Here is a 27,629-nt window from a genome sequence, read left to right on the forward strand (position 1 = left end):
CCTGACAAGCATGAATTACGGGAGTTTCCAGCTACGATAATCGTACCCACAAGATAATAACACCCTGCCACATCTCCCTGAGAATCATGCCTGCATGCCTTACCACTCAGCCAAAATATCTCAGGTGATTAATTTCGTACACTACGAGTGACAGTGAATGATTTAGAAGTTAAATCATCAAACAGGTCTGGTTAGTTAGTCTCAGTGAAACTCCTGCTGCCTTAAAGGGACCCAGCGTCTGAGTCAGACTCCAGGTCAGTCAGCTGCAGCTGGAGGAAAGGTGAAAGGTCAGCAGAGCGGCTGTGAAGTCGGTTTGTGTCATTTAAAGGTAAAGACAGGTACAGCTTCAGACACGCAGGGCACAAACTGAAGGCTGCGCGTAGATCGAAATGATACTGAAGTCTGTTTCCACCCGTAGACCTCTATCAGCTCCCTGAAGAGGGCTTTGTGCGTGTGTGTGCGTGTGTGTGTGTGTGTGTGTGTGTGTGTGTGTGTGTGTGTGTGTGTGTGTGTGTGTGTGTGTGTGTGTGTGTGTGTGCGCGTGTGTGTGCGTGCGTGCATTTCCGTGACTTGTCTCATTTCTTTGTTTACACTCAAAACAGTGGATTTATAGGAGAGAGATGATGGTGATTCGCCGTTGTGGGGAAGGTCACTTAAAGTTTGTAGGCATAAGCCTTGGATGGGAGACAACACAACAGCTTGGAATTTAAAACAAGGAATGCAATCACAGCCGGGACACCAGATTCCATCAGACAGCAAATTTGCCATTTCTGCAGTGAACTGCGTTTTATTTGATGGCTAAATCGCCTCATTTGCCTGCATTTTAAGTCTTTATCGAGTGTATTTTACCAGAAAATGCAAGCAAAATTCTCAACTTTGAGAGGAAAAGTGACTGTTTCTCCAAACCGGAATGTGCGAAACCCTCATGTACGAGATTTCACGGTTAGGATTTTTTTTTCTTTCTTAACCCTAAGTGGCAGCCAGTCAGAGCAGATTATACTGTAACCTTAACACAAGTGTAACGCAAGCCTGACAAAGAGGAAATCTCATATTTCTGTGTGCTCAGGTACTCTGCCCAATGCCAGGGTCACCTTCCCCAGGAAAAATAAATCCCTGGTGGCTCTCTAACACTACCCATAAGACCTCTCTCCCTTTGAGAGGCGGTGAGTGGGTGTCAACCTAATGTTTATACTGTCTGCTCATGGTTATGTAAGCCATTTTGTCCTCTTTCTCTTCCTCTACATCTCCCTCAGCTTGTTTAAACGAATCTACCTTTACCTTCCCAACATGCCAAGTTGCGTGTTACATAAATATTCTTTGAACTGGTCTAGCTTAAGGTTTTTCAGCATGCCAAGGTATGCATTACATAAATATTGTAGGCCAGACTGTAGAGAGGTACTGTACTGGGGAAGCTGTGTGTTTTTTTCTTTTGCAGAGTCAAGGATGCTTCTCTTTCATGAGGGGCAGGTTCAGGGAGGCTGTGGTACTTGTCTGAACTATCCCTGTGATAACAGCCTCTAGAATGAGCGAGTCGGTGTGTCTACTCAAACACACACACACAAATTTATCTTTACAGTGGGCGGATGGCTCTGCAGCGGTGTAAATACAGTAAAGTACACAAGTGTGCGTGTGTTTGCAGCAGACAGCGCTGCATGCATCGTGAGGACTTGTTTTTCTATTCAACAGAACTCTCCCGGTAGTTCAGCTGCTTGTTTACTGACTCTGTCATGCTAATGTACTTATAGTATGTGGGTCACAGGGTTCATTCTTACCACGTGGGCCCTGCTGTCGTCTGTCATACAGCCGTCTCACGGCCCATTATTCACCCATAACGATGTTATCTTCATAACCTCAGAATAACTACGGCGCCGTTATCTCTAATTTGCCAGTTTTCTTTCACTTCATGCCCCATTTCTATGACCAGTAGGTGACTGAGGGGGGTTGCCATCCCTCTTGGTAGCAAAATGACCAAAATGCATCCCCCTCGTTAACCTGCTATCCTTCCTCTCCGTCCACTGGAGAGAGTGCGGGGTGGAGGGACTGTTTGGTTGAATATGTTAGCCTGCCTGACTCACTGATCCCTTATCTGACTGAGGTTTGTGCGGGTTAGGCTCTACAGCCCCGACCAAGCCTAACTGCGCTGTGTGTTGATAAATCCACGTGGCTGCCCGCCCTTTTGTCTGCCGCTCTTTTAACTATCCTGTACTATAAATACTCAGTTCTGTGCTATATTGTGGCCTATATGCTCTCTCGCGTGGTGTCACCTTCAGGATCCCAGTGATGAGTAGCAGCGTGTCGTCGCAGAGGAGAGAGCATCATATAGACGCACTGCTGCCTGTAGTATTCCTGTAATATTCCCGTGATTATTCAGGAGCTTCTGTGCTGCTGAAGAAACACCCCAGACCAGACCAAGATGCATCTGTAACAAAGTATTTCTGGACTACAGATACAGCTCTTGAAGGGTTAGGGATCGGGTTGGAGTCATCCCCCCTGTTGGAATTATGGCAACTAATAGTTCCATTTTATGCCACGCTCTGATGATTTCTGACCTTTTCTGCATTATTGATCTGTTTACGGTTAATGTGGGTTATGAACTCAGGCCCTCAAGTCCCCGCTGTGATTATCAAGTCAACATTTCCGGATTCTGATAAATCTTTGGCCGCTCCTTCTGGTGTTAGCTGATTTAGCATTCCCTCCACAGCTGAGAGAGGGTGGAGATATTTGAACCATTCGGAGAATGCTCCCGGTGTGACAGCAGAATTACTTGTAGAAAAGCGTGAGGCCAATTTGAGCCCAAACATCTGTCTTGCGGTTTGGTCCTCGCACATTTTAGTGGGCACAGTGGGCTTCGCCTGCCTCCGAGCTCTCACATTTCTTTCCTTTGGCATTTCATTAATGTCTTCTCTAAGCAGCACGTTGGTCTGGGAAGCAGCAAAGAGGGCAGCGAGCCTCAGTAAGAGATACAAATTTCTGCTTGTACATTTTGGTGGGAAGAAACAGGCAGTGTGTACTCGCACTCATCTGTATCCTCATGGGAAATAAACAGCAACTAAATCAGTTGTTAGCTTTGTGTGTTATCTTTAAAGATGAAAGGACACTGAAAACAATGAAAGCGCTGCCCTGGGGTTTCTGTAGGAAGGGAAAAAAGCAACAACTGGAGCGAAGAATGAGACCTTTGATCTGTGCAGCCAGTCCCATTGAGTTAGTCTGAGACTGTACCCAGAAATAGAGAAGACAGGGGTCAAGAAAAAAGTCCCAGTCCCAGTTCACAGAAGTAGCCTGCACACAACTGCAGAACTTTTTTATTTTTTTTGATGTTTAGGTTTTTTTATGTGTTGTTCTCTGCATTGCAGTTTCCTAAAATCAACATCTGTACTGCTTTAACTACGACTTTGCTTCTTCTGCACTCGAGATGAAGGGCAGCACCAGGTTCTGCACGCAGGAATTAACAGGCTGAACTGCCGGTCTCGTCACGGCGTTACTTCCAGTGTTACATCTTCATTTAAACCTTCACTGGAACGGATTGGAAGTGCAACCTCAGAGTATTTTAAGCTCTGAAAGTGACAAGCCAAACAAAAAGGAAATTCATTTGGTTTCTCCTCGTGGTCTCGCCGTCGTTTAGCCACAACGTCCCAATTTTCGCTTCTGACTGGAGACCTTTGTTGTGTGTCATTTGCTTATCCTCTCTAGCTCATTTAAACTATTTGCACCATTGTTCTTGCGCATCCTGTGTGCTGACAAACTGTAGGCTAACATCTTTGCTGAAACAGCCTGATTTGGGTATGTCTGGTAGCTCATGTTTAGTTTTGGGCTACTGGCAGCCGTTGGTGCACAGTCACTGCAGCCTGGCCCGTCTGCTCTGGTTTCATAAGCAGAGAGAGTGAATGACCTATATACTTCTCTGAGGGAGGGGAAGTCACCTTGTTGGTGGACCAGCAGGCAGGCAGGCTGGCACGCAGCGACAAGGTTTTAATGCGCCGCGCTGTTAAAGGTTTGACCACCGACTGGATATTAGAAGCACACTCTCACGCGCCGCTCGTGCTCTGAGGCTGCGTCTCTCGCCGAGGTTCGTCCTCTTGTTAACGCTGCATTGTAACGGTGTGAAAAGGCCAACGTATGGGGAATATTCAGTCGATTAACATGTTGAAAAACACATCTTGACACGGATTGGGTTTGTGCATGCGCACAGACACGGCACTCACACTCACATTAGCTGAAACCACGGGGCCCGGTGCCAGAAAGATCTAGTCAGACAAACACCTCACCAGAGACTCCTCTAAGCGTCCTAACAAATTGAATGTGTGTGTAGATGGACAAGAGGGAATTAGATCAGTGGTCCTGATTGTATCTGAGTGTGCTGTTGCTGTACCCCTTTCCAGCTCGTCCCCTGGAGGAAATGTGTGTGCGTGAGAGAGGGAGAGCGAGGTAGAGAGACAGACCGGGGAGGCGAGAGAGAGGGCTTGGCAGCTGGTTTGATGAAGGATGTAAGGAGAATGTTAACCAGACAATCACCTTGCATGTTATTGATTGAGATGGGAGAGAGGTAATTAGCACAGAAAAGAAGGGGAAGCTGAGGCCACTTTTAATGTTTTGATACAAGGTGTTCTCTCTTTGTACCCATCTACGTGCCGTGTTCTTTGTGCGTGTGTACACGACGGCGAGAAAAAATCAAAAATCATACTAATTTTTCCACGTGTGTCAACCTAACCTGAACCAAACGAAGCTTTTAATCCACTCAGAAGGCTAATGTGAATTTTTTTATTGTATGTGAGAGCCAACTGACTGTGTCATTCCAGTAATAAGTAGCATAAATAAGTAGCATACCCTGATTTAATGGGCGCATTCAGATTTCACTCACGCCGTTCAGCTGTATGTCATGTGCGTGCACGCCACCTCATCCATAGGGAATGCTTGCTCTGCAAACTGATGAAACCACATCATGTTTGGCACCACACTGAGCTTGGTTAGCCACATATATATGTATATATCTTATAACACGTAGCTTAGCATCTGATCTACATTTTGGGTACTGACAAGAGCTCAATTGCTACTGGAATTTTTGAAGCCAATGCATATGTTGAGTTTTGAGTTTTTGATAAGGAAGCCTTAAATTTAGTTCTCAAATCGCGACCAAGAAGAATCTGTGTATACTTGTTGGGATATCTTATAGCTCAAAAGCAAAATATGTTGTCTTACATGTATGTCAATACTGATATGCAGCATCTGTAGGAAGTGACATCCGATAATATCGGCCTGTGGATTCATGAGTCGAGCTTTAATGCTCACGCTGTGCACTTGCTCTGTCACTCTGTATTGACAGTAAATAGAATTTACGAAACTCTGGAAATGTCTCGCCAGCCTAAATGTACTCATATTGCAGTTTTGAATAAATGTCTGTGAATATATAAAGCTGCCGCAGCCAGAGATCTTTCACTGGTCAGACTGTAATTAAACAGTGCAACAAAACAAGATGTTCTAAGAAATAGTTATCGTTGCATTTATGATCATCGAGTTAAATCTGATCGTTAAGCTTGATATGGATTTTAGGCCATGTTGTCCAGCCCTACTTTGTGTGGACTTTGAGTCCTTTTCAGGTCTTAAAACATGGTAGTAAACTGCTTTGAGCGTCTTTCTGTCCTACCTGGATCGACTGCACACAGACATCATCCATTACCTTTGACACCTCCCGCATCTCTTAACTAATCATCCCATTTAGCACTGCATCAGTCAGAACGCGCTGTACTCCCTGAGCTTTAATGGTCATGTAAATGTAGAAATCCGTCAGCAGCGAAAGCAGCGAATGATGCCAAAGTAAACAATGCTTTGGACTGCTGCAGCCTGTCATCAGTTTTGTCGCCTGTTGGTTGCAGCTCAGAGTGTATAATGACGGCGTGCCATGAAACGTACGGCACGGCACACATGCGGTACTGAGTCTCACCTTTGACCTTTGACCCGAATGGTTACACACTTTACACATTTACACAGTGCAGTCTTTGATCTGCCAGCCTTTCTGTTATCTTTGGCCACTCTTAAACTTCTTCCAGTCCTCTCACTCTTTATGCCAGAGAAGGGGACAAGTGTTTTGGATCCTACTTAAATTTGACACCCTGCTCTGTGTCTCTCTGCTTATTGAATTTAAATAATCTCCTCTATAATTCTGTCACTGTCATCTTTGTGAGCCTGGTGATGCTATAAATCAGTCCAGTCCAAAGCCCTCCTCTCTCGGCTGGCAGACATCTTTATGGCCAGCCACATTTCGCTGCCACTGCACTGTGGGTCGTAAAACCCAAGAATGTTTCACAATGTGTACCGGGCTGTAGCGCTGTTAGGAACGAGACAGGCTGCCCTGGCTTTTGTTGTTGACTTTTGAAAATTCGTTGTTGATTTATGTCTGGTCTGAAAACTCAAGTGTGTGTCTGTTTGTGTGTCCCTTCAGCTCACCGCTGAGACAACCGTCGTCAACGGCCAAAGTATGCCTGGTTTGCGGAGACGAGGCATCAGGCTGCCACTACGGTGTCGTGACGTGTGGAAGCTGCAAAGTCTTCTTCAAAAGAGCCGTGGAAGGTATGGCATGAACTCACGCTCGAGCGAGACGTCACCCCCTGAAGTTTTTAACCTTGTTAACATGTCAATGGGATGTTTTTTTATAGGCTGCAAGACACGCCAGCAGCGAAATGAGCAGTCAAACTGCTGTGGACCAATGACAGACGCATAAACTCAGACAGCCAGGGTTTCATACATCACATACCTGAAGAGCCAATCCCAAGACCCCACAGCTCATGTTATCTGTTACCGTAATGTTTCTAGCTTTGCACAGTGATACATAAAATACATCGCTGCACTGATCAGGTGTTATTTTTCCATAATGCTGTCAGTGACAGACATGCATTGATTACACTGCAGCACGTTTCATGACTGCGCGCTCTCGTTCAACACTGGAAAAACTTAAAAAATGATTGTCTCCATTAGTCACACGGACACAAAAACTCAAATGTCATTGTTGCCCGATTTTGACAGCCCTAATTCTGACACATCAACTTGCAGGCGACCTTGTTCAGCTCGCTCTTCTTCTTCGGTTTCCGGTTGGAACATGCGCGACCGAATTACTCCCACTTGCCGCTGTGTAGCGCGCTGTAGCTAGCCAAACAGACAACAAGCAGGGTTTTGCGTGTAGAGTTGAAGTTGAGCAGGTACGCTGGGCTGCAGGCGAGCGGCGGCGGTGTGGGCGGAGACGGAGGCGGGAATACGTTCTGAACGAAGGCAAAGGTGTAGAGTTACATCTAAGCCATTTTAAAGCACGAGGGGGGGTGTTTCAAGGAAAAAAAAACGTCTAAATATGTAGTTTTAATGAACAGAGATGAGTTTCTAGGCGTTTAATCGGTGCCAGGAGAGGAACTCAAGAAACACTTTAGACTTAATACAGAAACAACACGCTCATATTTAGTAAAAACTGAAGCTAGGTGCACTGGATCTCCTGTAATATCACATCCGTGCAGTCTGAGTGTTTGTCCTTTGTATGTTTCTGTGTCATCCGTCTGTATTTCCTTGTGTTTTCTATATTTCTTTGTGCTGCGTTTCTTAAGGTGTGCAGTGTTTTCACAGATTCAGAACTGTGCTTTGTCAAAGTGGAAGCTGTTTATTTTCATTTATCCACATGCTTTCTGTTATTGCAGTGGGTCGAGCGAGCTCTCTTGGCTGTGGCGCTTTTCTTCCACTGAGCGTTTAAAAAGAGGAAACTCATCTGTCATTTTAGCGTTTAGCACAAGTCTGTGCTAGCACTAGTGCAGCGCTGTGCTAGTATTAGCTGTTATTCATATCGTGTTACGCCAAAAGTGATCATCGCTATTGTTTCTGTCACTATCAAATAATTTCACCTTCACTGACAACTTTGGCGCTCAGAATTGTTGGCAGGCGCTCTGCTCAATTCATCGACAGCTGTACGAGCACCTGATGCCAAGTAAGTTGAATTTTGTGGTACATGCTTACAGCTTTTCCAGCTGGGAAATGTTCACGTGTGCAAATACAGTAACCGCTGTCAGAGAGTCTGAAAGGCTCCCTCAGACAAGCACACGGTGGAAAGCCGCACGCAGCCCGAATACTTTTACTGCAAGAATTATTAACCAATAGTTTTATTTGCGCTACACTGCTTTATGTAACAAGCTACTGTTTAATCCCAGCAGACCTTCTCGGTATTTATATTTCTCAAAATGATCATTAAAATGACAGAGAACATTTGAAACATTTCATTTATAGACTGTGACCAAGTTGAGTGGCACATCATGAAAAAATAAACATCCAGGAGGTAATTCTCCCACAGCAGCCTTTTATGTTATATTTAGCTGGGGGAAAATCAACAGCAGCCATAATGTGCTTTTCATTTTGTGCCTGTTGCCCGAGGCGTTGGCCTAACTCATTAGGATGAGTGTTTGAATGCAAAACACGCGCTTATGGACCGAGTGCAGGCGTCGGGGAAAGAGGGCAAACATGGCCGCCGGCCAGCCAATCGGGGCCTTTAGGTGTTTTAGGTGAATTGCTCCCATTTCCAATCAAATCATGCCTTAATTTGATGATAATAACGCAGCGTCATTACGGAGACCTGAAACCAGATTATGCATCTGGGGTTATTGAATCAGACATGCAGTCATTCTGGCTTCAAGCGTGGCCAGCGGAGCGCCGGCGGCAGACGCTTAAAATCTGACTTTGCGTGAGAGTCGGTCAGGTGAACTCTGAAGAGCTCTGTGATTACACCACCAAGACCCGGTTTGTCTCTCATATGATGTACGATTACACCACTCATTGATTGTGTGGCGCCTTTTAAACCTGCGCTCTGTACTCTCAAACCTCTCTATGAGCGTCTCTGCGCTGCCAAACAGCTTGTGCAAACTCCAAAAGCGCAGTAAGGGCAACCCGTACAGTGGTGTGATGTCATCAAGGTTGCGTGCGACGTGGACGCCCTCCTGATGTGCGAAGCGAGCCGTTACCTCACTTGACCCCTCCACAGCTGCTGCTGAGGTGGAAAGAGGAAGGCGTGGCGGACGGAGGCGAAGGATGAAAACACTGAGAGAAGGATTTTGCAAAGTGAAGAGAGATAGAGGACAGTGAAACAGATACAGCGAGGGAGGGAGGAGGGGAGGGAGGAGGGGAGGGGGGAGGAAGGACAAAGAAAAAGTCAGACGCAGACAGAGAGATGAAGAGAGGAGGAGCCGAGAGAGGGAGTAAGAAACGGGGAGAGGGATGGAAAGCGATGTGTCAGCACTGAGCGCCGGAGAGGTGTAAGTCAGGACGTGAGGAGACGTTTCACTCCTCCCCTCTGCCTCTGTTTCCTCCTCCTTCTCCTCCTCTTTCCTCTCAAAGTTAAAAACTTCGACTCGGCGTGTGAGATATAAAAGAAGACTGCAGAGAGTGGGCATCTGTGCGAGGGGAATAATCCAGCCCATGCTTAATTTCTTTTGGCACCGCCTGCCTCGAGGGACACAACTTTTTCGGTCGGCTGTAGCTCATTAGACGACTAACTGGCTCACAGCCCTTTACTACAGAGCTAGTTAGCATTCTGGAGTCGTCAACAAATCAGACGAAATGGTCTGACTGTGGAGGGTCTGCTTCCCCCTCCATCCAAGGCAGCGAGCCGCCGATAGGTAGCTTTATTTTACATCACCAGAGCTTGGCACAGTTATTCTGTGAAGTCTACATTTTAAGTCTACATTTGGACCATCTGTTTGGAATATCTACTGGCCACATGGGCCTTTTACTGTCCAAATCTGTGCACTTACAGTCCCCCTCAAGAGCACGACTCTTCATTCAACTTCATTTTTGTCATATCTACCAGAAGGCACGGCCAACTGTACGCGATAAAGTTTACAGCCACGGTCCAGGGAAGCATATAGAAATACTAAATTACGTCTGGCTGTGATCTTTCCCAAATGCCCTCGGTTCATTCTTCAAGCATCCGCATGCACAAACGCTTATTTCCTGGGAGAAACACTCGTCCACCTGCTCTCCTGCTCACCACAAGCCATCCAGTTTTTCTTAGCGTACAGTGTGGCAGCTCTCACAGGCACACGTCGTATTTACGCTCACGTTTTAGATGCTGTACAGTCAACAAACACAAGAGGGGTAATAACTTTTATGAAGCGCTCTGGTTTTGCAGCTGTATTCCTACTGTTGCCTCAACTGTCAGAAGAAAATTTGCAGCCAATTTAGGCTCTGCTGAAATGAATAAATTCCTCGGTGTAAACGTTTATCCTGCCCTGTGCGGGGGAAAAAAAGCTTTCTGACACAAAACAATAGTTTTGTAAATACACGTAATCATGAGTAATGAAATGTGGAAATAGCTGAACGCGTTCGTATGTGCCTCTCTCCTGCAGCCGCTCCGCTGAAGACTAGTTTGTTGATACAAGACAGCTGCGCTCAATAAACGGCTCCATGTGGAGCACATTTGAGGAGTTGAACGCTAGCTTATTATTCACATGTCATCAGTGGCTTGGCATGTCTGCTCTTTGTGAAAATACTAGGCCCTGCTTTTAGCTCACGAGCTGTTTTTGCTGCTCTCTTATTGAACTGAGGGGTTCACGGAGACATTAGTCAACCTTGTTATGCTCTCACTGCGCTCTGCAATGTGACTGGGCCATGGTTTCCATGGCGCTGGTGTCAATCCAAAAACCTATTATTCGGCACCGCCTCTGTGGGAGAGGTCATCTGAGGACAAGGCTCGCACTGCTTATGCTCTGACTGGCAGCTCTGCCGTCCAATCGCGTCCCTCTCGGCTCCGGCGCCGGGGTGAACGCTTCAGGTTGTGTGTGAGAGGCTCATGTAACAGCAGCTGGAGTGAAGCCATTTAGCTCATCAGAGCTGCTTTTGTCAGAAACTGCATACAACACACATGCGAGCGAACTTCCCATGTGAACACGCATGAACACACTTCTTGTTAAGCAGTAAGAGGAGTTCAGGTGAGCAGCATTAGGTAGAAATTTAATCTGTAAAGCTTACTGTAAGTCCGTGTGTGACCCACATTGCTAATAGGCATTTGGGCTTGAGAATGCAGCTGAGGAAGGGTCTCTCTAATGCAACCCAGATACATTTACTCTTACAGTACGCGTGTGCATTTTAAGTCCTTACTGCTTTAAAAATAGACACAAGGGCATGCAGTGCACCAAGGCTGCAACTGATGATGAGTTCTACAGCACACCTGCCAGTTTTTGTTTTTTTTTTCACCTGGAAAATGACACTCACACCTTTCCTGAAGCTATATTTATATTTCCAAATGGCTTGTTTTATCTGACCAGCAGTCCACAGTGTAAATGTATTCAGCTTACAGTGATGTAAAACAGAGAAACGCAGCAAATCCTCATGTGTGAGAGGCTGCAGCCAGCAAATGTTTGACATTTCTGCTTGAAAAATGACTTAAAATCTTAGTCAGCTGACTAGTCTTTGCAGCACTACGCTATACAGTATTCACAGCATTTTTCCTGCCTATTGAGCCTCTTCTTACAGTAACAGGTATGCTGGTGTTTGGTTGCATGCGTGATGATATAACTCACATGCACACGCTACTTCCTCCCTGCCTTCAGTTCCCCTGGCCTGGGCTGACCCGCAGGCCCGACGGCTCTCCAGTGGGTATAATCTGACCTCCATCTCTTCCTGCTCCCTGGTGATACCTTTGTTCTTTGACATCAATGCAAAAAGGACACAGTGCAGTCGGTGGGTTACACCTTTTGTGCTCAACCAAATAAGCAGCGGCAATCTGATGGGTTTTATCTGCGTCTTCGCTGATGATTGGTTTGTTAAAGATACAGTGCTGCAGTGTTGTGACATCATTTTTGTCTTTTTTCATAGGCTTAGCATACTGCACACTGCTGTACATGCATATGTCAAATGCATTTGACCTATACATAAAAATCACATGTAAGTAAAGTAGTAGGTCCATATTGTACAAGCAGCATCGACTGGAATGACTTCAATCCTTTAGATAGACATTCAAGTAATGTCCTTTGATGAGGTGCAGAGGAGCAGACATTTCTGCTGTAACCCTGTGAGAGAGTGAGAGAGTTCGCAGCAAACCCTCATTGATTTATTTCATCTGCAAGAAAGTCAAATGTGTTTTTAACCTCTTGTTGTAAGACCATACAAATGTTTTAATTTTACCAATTAACATCCAAATGTCTTGAAACAACTGGCGCAGTGCTGTAGATGAGAGTACTGTGAGATGGATTTTGATTTTTTTTTTTTGCTGCCATAACTGGCTGCTTTTGTGCGTTTGACACTTCCAAATACCATATTGAGGCCTATAATGACTAAACGCATTATGTACAAAGGCAGCAGATGGGGAAGTCTTTGTGAGGAGGAAATGCACAGGACAACTGAGATATAGCACATTAGTATAGGAGTGGAGACATTAGTAAACAAAATAACAGCTTCTATTTACATCCTATTTTAACTTCTACCCTCTTTTTATAATGATCCAGACAGGGAAACTTAATTGTGTAGAGCCTCATCCAACACAGCTGTTTGTGTGTTGTCCAAAGAACTGGAGTAGCAGAGCTATTGCAAAGCAGTGATTTGCATACCACTGGCCCGGTGGTAACAACAATTACGTCTCTGAGAGGCCTGTTTTTTGGTCGTTTGCTTTCTTTCTTTTTGGCTGTTTCATTCCGGTTGCATGAATACTGATGAATGGCGATGACAGAATTGACCAAATGCTTTGTGAGCGGATAATTGAATGGCATTAATCTACGAGGCTGACATAGATTTCAGCACATCCTTCAAATCCCCAATTCCAGAAATGTTGGGACGCTGTGTGACACGTAAATTAAAAAGCAGAATGGAGTCATTTGCAAGCAAACTGTGTTTACTAACGACGGTTTTACCAAGTGTTCCCGGGCAGCCCATGCAGTAACATCTTTCATCCAATCATGTGTTCACAAAGTGGTGACCCTCGCTCGAGCCTTTCCAGGATGCCCCTTTCATACCCAATCATGATCCTCTCACCTGTTACCAATGAGCCTGTTTACCTGTGGAATGATTTGGAGCGTTCCACATCTTTCCCAGTCTTTAGTCGCTCCTGTCCCAACATTAAATATATCGTCTTTGTGCTGTTTGCAGTTCAGTTTATGTCAGAGGGATCAGCAAATGATCACATGCTGTTTTGTTTTTGTTTTACGCAGCGTCCCAACTTTTCTGGAGTTGTGGTTTTGCCATCTTGCATCTGTGGTATGAGCTTGCAACACAGAAAATCTGCAGCCGCTGCTAAATGGCACTCAGAGAACCACAGTAGTATTATTGACGTGAGTCAGCTTCTGTATCCGAGAGGCTATTTTCACAATCAGGGGTCTGACCACTTACGTCGAGTTGCTGTTTAAAAATGACAGGTTAAAGGACGTTGAAGGCCTCAAGTCTTTTGTTTGGAAATCAGCTGTGCTGGTGGGAGGACAGCAGGGCAGATTTCTCTTGTTAAGTGGGGTCCCCATAGGAGAGAGTATTTCCCTTTCAGAAGAATGTCCTCGTAAGTGATGTATGCTGGAGCTGACAGACAGCAGAGACTACTCAGCGGGTTGTTGCCAGATTGTGAGATCATTAGCTAAAAGTAGACGTGAGTGGACTCCATTAAATGAAGAATGCTGACAGAGTATGCATTGTAGCAGCAGACAGGAGTGATGTCAAATTTAATACAGTATCTGAGGAATCTTAATCTTTATGAAAATATCTTGATGGGCTTTGGCAGTCCTGAACGCTTTTACCGTAAAAACAGAAGTTATGGATTTTTGGGGTAAGACGCTCATGGAAATATGAGTCAAAATGAGTTCATAAATCATAAGAGATGAAAGAAGTTTTTTTTTTTTTCCAAGGTAAGACTGAAAAAGTATCATTCACCAGCAAGCCCGCCACGTGCCAGGTTGATAAGCGAATGCACATATTCAGAGGTAAACATGCCACGCGAGGGCATGTGAGTGCATGCACACACTGTGCATGAATAAACAACCCCTGTGCCTTTCGAACACACACTCAGCGGCGCACACACACACACCATCGGACGACCGCTTCGCCTGTCTCATGAAGTGTATTTCACTCTAACAATTATTAACAAGATTCACGGGAATGAGCAAAACAGTTGACAGGCAGGCTCCAGAGTTTTCAGAATTGCCATTTGGTCCGGCCTATCCAAGCGAGAGAGTGTGTGTGTGTGTGTGTGTGTGTGTGTGTGTGTGTGTGCGCGCGTGCACAAGGGGGGTGGGGAAGGGGATGGCTGTGTTGTGTTTCCTGTGTCGCAGTTTACTGTTTTTTAGAGCAAGAAAAATGGGCTTATGTAACGGTCATGTGATTTAGCCAGAAATAGTGGTGGGGCTACAGCTGCTGCCTCTCCTCCTGCAGCTCGGTTCCTTGGCTTTTGGCAGCAGCCAGACAGACACACTGCGCACTACTCCTGCTCGCGCAGAAAACAACTTCTGCTCAGTCCTACACACAAATACAAATACTGCGCTGTAGATGCAACAAGGGCAATGCAAAGAATGTACATGTTTGAGCAAACTGCGTGTAAACAGCGCTCATGCTTCGATGCCAGAAATCTCACATTCTTCTGAAGAAATAAACCAACGTGCAGGTGTACATGCGCTGACATGCAAACATGTGCATGTACACACTCTGAGATGCGCAGACAGTTTGAACGTCAGCCCGATGAGAGCTAAGCCATGCACTGGGGTCACTGGGGTCACTACAGCACACTACACCACTCCATCTGGGTTGTGTCGTGATTTCCATGTGTGTGTATTTGTTTGTGAAAGCAGATACAACATTTGCAGGTTTTTTGTTTTTTTTGTTTTTTTTTAAATTGCCAAGTGGAGCAGCTTTGGCTGTGTGTGTGTGCGCGCGCGTGCGTGCGTGTGTTTGAGAGCGAGAGAGTGAATGACTGTACGTGTGCACGAGCATGAGCCTGCCTGTGTGTGGGCGTATGGCGCTCTGAGGCTGGCGGACGTGTGGAAAAAGGGAGAAACGAGGGATGGAGACGCAGGCGTAGAGGAGGAGAGGAGTGGAGGAGGAGGAGAGGAGCTGTACAGTGAAGAACTAGTGGAGCGGAAGGAAGCGCCTCTGAAATGGGAGATCATTGGGTTTAGCTAAGGGCTAGGCAGGAGGCAGGAGGGATTCTCGCCATGTTAGCATCACTGTCAGGAATAGTCTAGCTGCAGCCAGTGTCCTGGTTCCAGCGAATATTAATACCCTCTTGCCATATACTGTAAAATGCACCATTAGTCATGCGTTGTAGAATGTGAGAGCGGAATAATCACGATTTCAATCATTTTCAAAGTGATAATAATCATGAAACGTAGATCTCTGATACTGCCAGACATTTCACGGCTTCCTGTGGTGACCTACATTACAAACAGTCACAGACAGACTCAGACATTTACTTCATGTAATCAAATGTATACACGTATTATTCAGTGCTGCATAGTTTAACCTCCTTCATCTTCCCCTTTCTCTCGCTCTTTGATGCACACCGCTTTGAAAATACCACCGTTGTCCTTTGCCAAGCTGCATATGCCGACTGACCCCGTGTCTCGTCTTCCTGTAGGTCAGCACAACTACCTGTGCGCCGGGAGAAATGACTGCATCATCGACAAGATCCGGAGGAAAAACTGTCCTGCATGTCGCGTACGGAAGTGTCTCCAGGCCGGGATGAACCTGGGAGGTGAGGAGTCGCGGCCTCGTTACAGATTTGCTCTGTCACGTGTCTCGGATGCGACATTTGAGTCAGCCTCGCTCTGCTTATGAGAAATTACAGATATTGAAAAGTAGGTCTGGCTGTAGTCACAGGCGGCCCGAGGACGCTGAGTCATAGGATGTTTGCGTGTATGTGCGTGCGTATAGTATATCTAAGCACAATATGCATAATGCATCTACAGGAGGTGTAGATCTGTACACTCGATGCAATGCCAGCTGACAAAGCCTGCAGGCAACTTACAGTATTATATTATGAGGAAAGCTACTGTAGTTAAGAGGGATGCAGTTGATGTATTCATGTATTGCCATTGGCTCATTCCAATTCATGGTCGCAGTGGCATAAACAAGGCTAAAAGCCTGCCATTAGAGTTATTGAAATTCCAAATGATTTTCAATCACATGCTCTGAAGGAAGCTAAATTTAAACATGAATGTAAATGTAAAGAAAGATTTGACGCAGGCGTTCGGAGGAGCGGTCGGATGGCTCGAGAAAACAAAGGCGACCGCAAGGGAAGATGCGCACAAACATGCAGCTGAGAGAGATTAGAGTCTGCTTCTTCATGCTTTTTGGAGGATTATTTTATGTTTATGAGTTGTAGTTAATGAATGGCTGCAGAAACAAAGAAAGCATCATGGATATTTCAGACCAGCTGCATTGAAAATTCTGGTAAGATTCGTCGAAATGAAGCATTCACTGCGAAGTTTCCTTAATGATCGTCTCCTAATTTTCACATTTTTATCTCGCCCTGTGGCACTCTTCAGCAGGTTTATCCTTTCATCTACTCTGATATGCAATGAGATGATGTGATAATGCTGTGAATATTGAATATGTGAATCCTTGGGGATATTTCAGCACTCTGGACGGATTCTGTGACTTACTTTAAGTACTGTACAGCATGCAGGTTTATGGAAGCTCTGTCATTTGGAAATGCACTGCCACTGTCTACTGTCATGTCAAATCAAGTTTATTTGTTGCCCAATATTACATAAAAGCTCTAAATGGACTTTACAGGCCCATAACAGCAACTGCTTCCAAGCTAGCTCAGGCTCTGTGCGGGTGAGTCCTTCAGGAGCTCAGCCATGGTTCAGCAAATGGCTGCTGGAATAAACTTTTTTTTTCCCTTCAGAAGACTTTTTTCCTGATGAGGTGATGACGCTGATGAGACACGAGGATAATTTAAACACTTGTTGTTATGCCGAGTTAAATGTGTAAGAAAAATCCAGATGTTGCTGCAACACATTCACTTAATGATGCGATGCATCAAAGTCCCAAACAAAGGGCTAAAATTATCTGCGCAGAGTGAAATGTGTTTTATTTGGAACAGCGGTGCTCGTTTACGTCGACTATCAGTATAAACAATATAAATTACACAAAGAATAATATAGCCACTTCAAATGAAGTGCTCACAATGAGGGCAGAAATGACTAACTGCTAAAATTCCTGTGGTGAGGACGCTCTAGTTTACATTTTGTTCGCCTTTGAATGTTACAGCTAACACATGACAAATGTTTCAAATGCTTCGGATAAATAAACGAGCTCCGCTTGGGAAAATCTATTCCATAAAAGCATTTTATGATACATTTTCTGCACTGTGAATGTGTGAACACTTATTTTTTACAACCAGCTCGACTTGCTTGTGTGTGTTTCAGCGAACGAAACTGATGTGAGAATGATGCAAATTGACTGAATACAGAGTATTAACAGAGTCCATGTTTCTGTCAGTCTCCGCAAGCAAGGCGAATGGGCAGTGACAGTAGTGCAAAACATAAATAAACCTCTAAATCTAAATTCTTTTTGACATACACTCGATTGAAAAAGGCCGGGAAAGTTGTGAGATGCTCCAAAAACACCACAGGTAAACAGGCTCATTGGTACCAGGTGAGAGCATCATGATTGGGTTCCTCAAAAGACTCAGTCAGTCACATCAGTTCAGCAGCTGATAATCATTAACTTAAGCGAATTTCAAGCACAAAAGCATGACTTGGAGTAAATACGGCTCTTTCTAGTGAAACGTTATGTCATGTTGAAAAGCAGCAGATGACCATGAGTCATGAATTAAAGCTTGAGGTTGCCAAAGAGTGTGGTGATGTTTGAGTAGCAGCAGCGCAGCTCGCTGAACGGGAGCTCAGCTGTTTAGATCTAATTTTGATATGGAGGCAATTAAAGAAAGCTGTCGAAGCCGGAGAATAAGAGTGTCTCTGATGCTAGCTGAATATTAAGTGCGTGGAGAAAAGTGAGTGACAGCCAGCGTTCAGGGAGAATGAAGCTGGGTGAGGAACAACAGCCATGTTTATCTTCCAGCTGCCAACATACACTCGTATGGTCCACTGCAGACCTTGAGTCAAACCAATGGAGCCCACTGTGGGAATCGACAGGTCAGATGAAAACCTTCAGAAAAATGAGCTCCTTCGTTCAGCAGCTGGATGAGTCAAAGTCAAGAGAGACAGACGCCACGAGCGGTGGGCTGTGAGCGCTGCAGCGGAGCTGAAACAGCCGGCGACGGTAAAGTTAGCCGTGCAGCTGACCGACGCTCCTCCAGTGAGGTGAAGCAGCAAGCCCTGAAACGCAGAGCGGGACAGGAAACGTCCATCTTTGAGGAGAGCTTGTGAAATCGATATGGAGAGCTGTGTTTGCAGCAGCCGTCACCAGGTGCTCCAAAGTGACGTGAGGACACATGCATTCCTACGTTTGTGATTTGCTTGTTCATCATCCCTCAAAGCCGTGAATGACTAAACAATACACTGGAAATGAAACGTGCTCATCGTGCTGCTGTGTGTTCTCGGCTTTGCTGGACTTCATTCCAGATGGACGCGTTCCAGTTTCTGATTCACACTCTGACATTTAGTGCAGAAGCTATAACTTCCTTCAGATACAGACGCTCACTGGAAAAATGTACTGTGGAAATTTGATAAGCTCGTCTTTAACCTTGAAGTGAAAAATAAAAGAAGTAAAGGGTTTAAAATTTTACAGTTAATAAAGTATTTTTAACACATACAGCAGGCATGGGTTTCTGCAGCCAGATACTGCACACTGTAAATGTTCATGTGCATTTTATATACCTGTACAGTATCTGTCACGTGCAATTATAACCTCAGATTATGAATGTAAGACATGCCACCATCAACAACGTGTTAATGAGGCTGTTGTGTTCCCCACAGCACGAAAGTCCAAGAAGTTAGGGAAGCTGAAGGGAGTCAGCGAGGACCTGCAGGGCTCGAAGGACGGCCAAACTGCCACAGGTGGTGTTGCAGGCGGTTACCTGTCCTCAGAGAAGGAGCTGAACGCCAGCGCTGCCAATGCCCTGGTGCCCCACGGGCCCGGGGTGGTCACACCTTTTCTGCCGCCCTCCATCTGCAGTGTGTTGGAGCTGATCGAGCCTGAAGAGGTGTACTCTGGTTATGACAACACGCAGCCTGACACCACCGACCACCTGCTGTCCAGTCTCAACCGCCTGGCCGGAAAGCAGATGGTTCGCATGGTGAAGTGGGCCAAAGTACTTCCAGGTTAGTGACCAACAGAGCGGTGGGCTGAGGCCTAAATGCTGTTTGGAGGTCCAGTGTGCAGGATTCAGCGGCATCTAGTGGTGAGGTTGCAGATTGCACCCAAATAAACATGCAAAAGTCACTCTCTAAAGCCAGTGTTTGGTTTGTCCATTCTGGGCTACTGTAGTAACACAGCAGACTGCACAGAACAGCTCTCTGTGTAGATATAAAGAGCTCACTCTCAGGTAACGAAAACACAACAGTGCTTATTTTCAGGTGATTATACACTCATGAGAAGATAATTCTGAATATCATATTACATTTCTGCCATATTCTGCCAGTAGATCCCTCCACATCCTACACACTGGACCTTTAAGAAGGGAGCTGTAACAGTGGCCTCACAGATATGCGAGAAAAACGTGTGTAAATCATATTTTTAAAGGTTATATTTAATAGAGTTGGTTGCAGTATTTAGGATTTAGGCTCCCCTTGCTTTTAAAAGTCAATAAAAAAAGGGCTGCAGTAAGTTTATTTGATCAAAGCAGCTTGTAAATCCAATAAATTGTGTGTTTTCAGTGCAATCAAGTGTCTTTGGCCATGTAAATTTCAGCCATTTTTACACGTATAATATTCAATTTATAATGAATTTTTTGAGAACAAGCAGTTGAAGATCAGTCAGTCTCGGCTGTTTGGACAGATGAAGATATCATGCCTGCATCCTCACGTTTGATCTCCACGTTTGGAGAACGCAGCACCGCACGGTTTTAATTTGAAATATTAGGTCAGGAATTGATCCTGTAAAGCTTCAATAAGATTAGCAAGGGAATCCTATTTTACCATTTAATAGAATCAAGATTAAGATTTCCAAACAGAACGCGTTCATACCATCGCTGTCAGATCTCATGTTCAACAGTAGATCTTATGTCTGTCGCATTAATTCTTACCTATGAACCACCGCACAGGAAGAAAAAAATGTTTGAGCAGGGATAAACAAATTCCCCTAAAATGCCAGTCAGTGGGAGACATATTGAAAGATGCCTCACAGGTAGCTCTTTGAGGCGGTTTAATTTGCTGTATTGCAAATATTTGATACCTCCACGGTGTCTCCTTGCCATATCCGGACGTATAAATAGAAGGGGAGCCAGACAGAAGGGTCAGAGTGAGTACCTTCGACTTTCAGATGTGCCGCCGCCTGCATTCAGCTCACATTTGGATGTGGCAGGGCTGACGCACACGCACACATGCAACAATATGTTCACAGCTACAGTATTAGCATTAAGTCACCTGAAGAATTACAAACTCTGCTAAGTTCATATTTTAATTATCAGCCAGTTGTGTGCTCTTTATTTCATGAGCTGAATTCACAGGTTTAAGCAGGGGGCTGACATGCCATTATTACAAAAATCTATATTTTGACAGTCATTGTGTTTTGCAGATTGACTAAAATAGCATCCCGGGCCTTGATAAGTCACTTGCGTGTCCTCAGTTGGCCTGCGTTTTGCATGAGGAGGAGTTTCTTGCCAGAGTTTGATTGAGAGTTTGGCAAGTTTCCGATCCGATTCTATTTTTGGAGCTCCATAGACAACATGCCAATAACTGGAGGCCTTGTGGGATTTGTATAAAACAAGAATGGGTGAATACATCCCTGCGGGTATCATGTCTAAACAAATATTGGCACGGAAAAAAAAACAAAAAAAACACTCTGTAGGGAAGATAGGCGGTACGCGGTGCACATGAGCAAACATGCAGGTAGAGTCGTGCATGTGCGCAGCGAAATGAACGCCTCTTACGTTGGAGCTGAAGTCCACATGTGTCCAATCAGTGCAGGTCCTTCATTCCTCCAGCTGTCAGACTCTTTAACTCCAGCATCACGTGCTGCAGCTCTGTGCTGATGCTGTTTTCCCATTTCTACATCATACACCTACTTTTCTTCTGCACTACTCGTATCAGTGCTAATACATGCTCACATTATCCATTTCATCTGGTGCAATACCTTTACATCTTGTGCAATTTCTAAGTTTAAAGTTGTGTATTTTTTCTCAACTGTGCAATAACACTGTTTATTATCCATATTGGCAACAGTATTTTTATAAACGTAGACTCATGAAATTCAATGTCCTTTCTATGCAAAGGCATTTCTCAAGTGCAACAGATGACATTAGCAGTTGTTCTCATAAGAATATTGGCAGTAGTGCAGTACATAATGTACATATACAGTTTCTAATCTGTGTCCTGTATATTTTTTATCTTTGACCCTTTTGTGCCACTGATTTTGCTTTTTATAATACTTGCTGCCTGTAACGACTTAATTTCCCCGGTGTGGGATCAATAAAGTCTTATCTTATCTTATCTTAATTCAAACACAGCGTTTCCTTCTCATCCGAGTCTGACGTGTGTGTGTGTTTTTTGTGTGTTAGGTTTCCGGGGCCTGCCCATCGAGGACCAAATCACCCTGATCCAGTACTCGTGGATGTGTCTGTCCTCCTTTTGCCTCAGCTGGCGCTCCTACAAACACACCAATGGACAGATGCTCTACTTTGCCCCTGACCTCATCTTTAACGAGTAGGTCCTCTGAATCTGCAGTGTGCCCAGCGCCACACTTTCTATCACCTTATTTTCAAAATGTAATCAAAGCACCGACATTTCCAGTTTCATCAGCACAAACAAATACGTCTGATGTCTTCTGACGTCCTGTGGGATCCCCGGCACAGGAACGCGTCCATTACAGCTGTGAGAAAGAATCATTTGTTTTTCCGAGTATATAATTAGTAGATACAGTAATTGGTTGAACAGCCAGGCTTTGACTATTAGCTTCAGCTATTTTCAGCAGCTCATCGGATGCAAATTTATGCAGAAGCATCAGTTTTTGCTCGTGGAATTTGCAGAGGAACAAGTGTGTTTTCCTGCTGTGCTGCTTTGAGCGTATTAACACACCTAAAGACTATTCGAAGGGACAAAATGAGTTTTCGCGGCGATGACGTCGCTTTCAGGATGTCACGGTGTGCTTAAAACAAGGTCCTGATCTCGCACCTGATTTGTGGCACCTCATAAGGAAATACATTAACGCTTTTTGGTGGTGCTTTAATTGCGTCAAGCCCAAACGATCAAAGCCGTAAAAGGCCGGTCAGCAGCTCGCTTGTTAATGTTTGAAGGAGAGGAAGTGAACAGCGCGTGTGGGCCTTTCCTTACTGGAGCTGGCTTGAATGTTATAATGAAAAATGAGAGTAGCAGCGTCTGTAGGCAGCCTAAAGCAGAGAGGCAGGTTCAGTCTGGGGCATGTTTAAAAGCTCCGACTAATAGCTTGTGTAAGGCAGCGTCAGTGGGTCAGTTTGTCCCAAATAAATAGGCAAATAAATAAATAAACAAACAGCGGCGCAAATGCCATTGTGCAACCGAGCTTCAGACTCTGCGAGCTCAGTGCAGCGGGTAAAGCATTAGTTTGCCACAGCAGAGATCCTCTGATCCTTTAATCAATTTTGCGCCAAGTGGATCACGGTTTATTAAGAATTATGTGTTTCCTTCTGCGACATGACAACAGCTTTTGGAGGAAATCTAATTCTGTGATAGAGACTTAATGGCGTGTGTCAGTTGGCGAGTTCAGCTGGGAACAAGTTCTGTCGGAGCAGAATATTGGAATGGCGTGCGTGTTTATGTAATAAACGAGTATGTATCCTCTGCAGGGAAGTTAAAACGTCCTTTTTACTGTACAGCACGCTGCTGTTTATGCATGTGATGCATTTACAGCAGGCCCGTCCCATTGACTGATGGGCCAGGGATTCAGCTTGACAGAGCGGCTGGAGGTGGTGGTGGCCTGGATTTTGGTCACATGCTCGCCGCTCCGTCACGGCAGCCTGGATGTCACTGCCTCTGTCTTTTTGGGCCTGTTGGCAGGTCGAGGTGCGCGTTGGCTTGATGTTAACGTACAGTAGTCTGTCTCTTGTTTACTGCATCGATAAATCTTTCAAAAATGAGGACGGATTAGGCCCATAATTTTGAGTCCACTCAGTCTGTAGGGGGTTGGACAGTGTACACTTGTTTCCATAGCTACTTAGTGCTTATTGACTCAGGGCATTAAGGCATTTATTGAATAGACTGTCCGCTCACTCAGCTCTTATAGTGGAATCTGTCAGTGGGTGAGAGTAAATACTGCAAAGACAGATGTGCATTTTACATTTAAGGCAATGTAAGCCTGCGTAATGTGTGTCATTTAGTCTTTGATGTGTGGGAAACACTCGCACCAGATAAACGAAGCCATTACCCGAGACGTCCTAGACACTCACTCATGTGTGAAGGTAGAAATGAAATCTGTGTAGAAGCTAATACAACAGCAGACATGCAGAAGGGTTTCCATAGATAAAACTGTAGATTTTTGGGGTTTGGGCAGCCCCTGTCTCTGCTGTTCTCGTGCAGCCAATCAAATCATTTCATTTTAATCTACAGTCTGAGCTTCAGCTGCAGTCACAGGCAGCAGCAGGCGACCACACTGTCGCTGGCTGACAGTAGCCACAGTTTGCAGGCTAGGCGGCTAATTAGCGAGTCAGCTGTCGCATACTGAACTGCGTGAATTTACCTGCGTGACAGATGCTGCATGGACTGGGCCTTATTTATCAGTATCACAGCTAACAAAACGCTGTCTGTCCTCGTAAACTGCACTTCCCTTTGCAAGATGGTTTACATTGTGTCGGTGCTCCTCTGCCAGCTCAGCTGTCGAACACATACGCTGGCCCACCCACCGAGAGGCCTGAAGGCTGAAGGAGCGTTTCTGATGTGGCTCCGAAAAACGCTTTTCTTCAACCATAAATATTTAAATTTCGGCGTGACATTTGACTGTCAAAGGGAACGACTGATTGTGCTTTTTCAGGTAGATTTGATTGAGATTTGCTTGGACAGATTTTGTTGTCTTCCTCCAGCCAAAGGTGAATGTGAACCTCGCTTCCTCCTCACTTCTGCGCTCCTTCCCGAGTCTTCTCCCACACAAACATTAAAAGACAGAAAGAGAAACCGAGCGAGACCACGACAGAGCGATAGAGAGAGATGAGAAAGCGAGAGAAAGAAGGAGGGAAGGAGAGACATTGCTGCCAATTTTTTTTTTTTTTTTTTCCTTTCCTCCCCAAAACCAGCAGCTCATTTTGGGCAGTGATTCAGCAAAATTGATTTCAGGAAGAGAGTGCGAGAGAGAGAGAGAGAGAGAGAGAGAGAGAGAGAGAGAGAGAAACGTGTGGAGACTTTAGAAACTCCAGCCCAAAGTTGTATCAAATGATGTTGTGCTGCACTTTGTGAAACTGCTCACATCCACAGTGCTGCTCAGCAGGGAAACAGGTCTGCTGCTCTTCAGACGCTGTCACCGTTTATCAGTTATTCAGGCCGCCGGACGCAGCTGTACGGTGAATATTGTAAAGTGTGACGCCGGCTTCGCTTTAATGGGAACGTAATGCACTTGTTTCCAATCGGCTGCTCTGGGTCCCGAAGTGTTTAGTGTAGTTGTTATCAGGGCGAAGCCTCCACCCTCACCGGCTACGCAATGATGCGCTTTCACTGTATTGTGCTTAAACTCCAGCCTCTTTCAAGTCGAGCCGCTCCACTTGCATTTAATTACTGGAGCCTCGATGTGATGGTGATTTATGGTGAAGAGAAGGGGCATCTAAAGCCAGAGATTCCCCTGAATCTGTGGCATCTGCGGAGCACATTTCTGATTGGCTCACACTTCATCCCCTCTAATGTTTCTTTCCTGTTTTTGTGAACTCTGTGACATAACCGAGATTATTTTGCTGATACAAAGTGCGAAAGGGGATGGGGGTGAGGAAGTGCTGTGCATGATGAGTGCCGACACTTAATGGACACAGCGATGCACATAGGGCTGTTTAGTAAACATCTGTGTGTACGTTCATGTGTGCGTCATGTCTGAAATCACACGAAGAATGTTTCTATGGTGACTGGGGTTAGATGCGGGTCTGTCGTAGTCTGCCACAGCCTCAGGAAAAGTGGTGCATCTGTGCTGTGATACAGTACGCAGCGCTCTGCAATCTGGGGGGATTTGGTATTCTGCTCTTAGCCCAGACTAGCAGGATCCTCCTCTGCACAGTGTGGAAATATTGTTTCGCTGGGCTGAACTAGTCAGAACGGAGTCGAGAAGTGAATGAGTGAGTCAACGGTGACATGAAATCAGAATGAGTGGGTAAACAAATGAGTAAATGAGGAGGATGGATGCAGGAGGTCTGGGAGAAATACTACTTTTTGAGAATCTTAAAAGCCTTTGCTGTCATGTTCCCCTCCCTCCCCCCTCCCTCGTTTCTTTCCTCAGGGACCGCATGCAGCAGTCGGCCATGTACGACCTGTGTCTGGGCATGAGGCAGGTGAGCCAGGAGTTCGTACGACTGCAGCTAACCTACGACGAGTTCCTCTCCATGAAGGTCCTTCTGCTTCTCAGCACAGGTGAGCTCCAGGCCTGCAGCACTCACTGAGTCATTATATGCACACCTGCACGCAATGCTAGTTTTCTGTAGCGTCACCTGAATGCTGTCCCGAACCTCCCCCTCAAGCACGTTGCTGAGCGAATAATGAAATGTCATTTGGAAATAATTCATTTAAAAAAACAATCATTTGGTCAACCCCAATCCCATGCAAGGATTAATTGATCTTTTCAGGCTATACATGCGACGTTGGCGCTGTAAACGTAAGAAACTTCCTGGCTAGAAGGCATTCAGACGAAACACGGCTAATAGAGGTCACATCAGTTTAGGCCACCTCTGCGCCCGCTAACAGCCGCCACATTTCATGGCAGTGATTGAACTGACCGCGCGGACATCTGTTTCCTCCCGACGCCGAGAGGCGCACGCTCCTTTCTTCAGATGCTGCGTTCAAAGTCATCCCAGCAGTGGGATGATTCAGTGTTTCACGGTCAGGGTGCTAGCAACATTTCAATGAAATATTATTACAATTATTTCTGGACGAGTCTCGCTCTGGGATGAAGCCATCCATCTTTTCACGGTCACAGTTTCTACCATTTTAATGGGACAAACCTGTGCGTTGTGCTGCACTCATAAGCAGGATGCCTCTGAATCGACTGCGCCGGGCGAGTTTTCAGTGTGTTCGTCTGCTCTTACACCTCATGCAGGTAAGGTTGCGATGCCTTGCGCATGCTCCCAAATTAGCACTTGTTCCTCACAATTGTTTTGTGCTATCTGCATCACTGTGGAGTGTTATCGCCCGAGCCACCCAACATCTCCCACATTCCTCCACCGAAAGACTGCCTCTCACACAGGAAATGTATTGATAAGGTGTCTTGTGTTCTGTTAAATCCACCGCATACCTTTGAGACAGTGCTGGCACTGCTCGTACCCGCCCTCCTGGCACCCACGGTCGTGCCTTTTTAAGGTCTGTTAGATTATCTTTCGTGGTAATCCGCTGATGAGCATGCCGAGTGTGGAAATAGACTCGATGTTACATGCACCTGTTTGTGCAGCAACATGCGCCATATGCAAATACAGCGCCTTCATTTTTCCATTCTGAGTGCAAGCTGCTCCGTTTTATGTTATTTGATTTTTTTTTCATTTGCCCGTGGATGAACAGAATCCGTCTATCACTCACTAAAGAAGGTCTCACCGCGTTGCCGCTCGGTGCCAAACTGCACCCACAGGCACTGCAGCCTCACAGGGAGGATGTGTTGGACCAAGTTGCTCAGTTGGAAACTGAAAGCAGTCTTTCCACCACCTCAACACCCTGTGAGCTGCTGCTGTCAGTTCAATAGTAACAGCTAAAGCTTCCATGATGGCAGCTGTGTCATAACTCCGGCGTCCACGCCCACTCGTGCTGGGGCGCGCCGAGACCTGCTGCAGTCTTGTATTCATGCCTCCGTCCTCGCGGGGGCCTCGTCTGTTTGATTTTTCTGTGTCAATAGATGTTCGATAGTTAGAGAGAGAGTGAGGGGGGTGAGAGTTGTGGCGAGCTATTTGAAGAGTCTGCATGCTGGCCAGACTTCAAACTCTTTGAACCTCAGCACCGGTGCCAATCAGTGGAAATATTCATTGGCAGAGTATTTATTTTTCAGTTACCGAGGCCTCTGAAAGTCTCAGATGGGCAAAACGCAACCTTAGTAAACTTTAACACCCCAAGTTCTTCCAATTAACTGTCACTGTTATCCAAAATGAGTTATAATGAGTGCAATGACAGAACACACTTATAGATCTGTGTCATTAAAATTAATTAAAAGGTCAAAACTGCTCAGAGAATTTAGCGGTGGCTTTGAACTCATCGCGGATGATCAATGACAGAATTTTAATGAAATTCATTGACGTTTTTTGACAGAAAACCTACGTTTTGTTACCAAACTTGGCTCCTGGTTCAGGGTTATCGAATCAGCTTTGACACCCTGCAAGTTTTTGCAAAAGTTTTCATCCATTTTTGCAGTAAAGTTAAAAAAAACTTGCTGTTTCTGAG

At 45.4% G+C, this 27,629-nt stretch overlaps 2 protein-coding genes across 4 annotated transcripts in view; both read left to right on the top strand.

Annotated features, from left to right (window-relative positions):
- The window catches only part of prmt9 (protein arginine methyltransferase 9), a 176,799-nt gene that overhangs the window by 77,215 nt on the left and 71,955 nt on the right, over window positions 1-27,629 (top strand). The gene's annotated exons all lie outside the window — the stretch shown is intronic.
- The window catches only part of nr3c2 (nuclear receptor subfamily 3, group C, member 2), a 69,684-nt gene that overhangs the window by 34,377 nt on the left and 7,678 nt on the right, over window positions 1-27,629 (top strand). For 2 of the 3 annotated variants that reach the window (XM_070989128.1, XM_070989136.1), the window contains exons 3-7: window positions 6,437-6,564; window positions 15,563-15,679; window positions 18,870-19,214; window positions 21,611-21,755; window positions 25,495-25,625. In XM_070989128.1, the coding sequence (XP_070845229.1) occupies window positions 6,437-6,564; window positions 15,563-15,679; window positions 18,870-19,214; window positions 21,611-21,755; window positions 25,495-25,625 (866 nt within the window). Of the gene's footprint in view, window positions 1-6,436; window positions 6,565-15,562; window positions 15,680-18,869; window positions 19,220-21,610; window positions 21,756-25,494; window positions 25,626-27,629 lie in introns of those variants that run through there. The other variant, XM_070989144.1, reaches the window with a different exon arrangement.

Source organism: Chaetodon trifascialis, chromosome 2 (assembly GCF_039877785.1).
Source record: "Chaetodon trifascialis isolate fChaTrf1 chromosome 2, fChaTrf1.hap1, whole genome shotgun sequence".
Lineage (NCBI taxonomy): Eukaryota > Metazoa > Chordata > Actinopteri > Chaetodontiformes > Chaetodontidae > Chaetodon > Chaetodon trifascialis.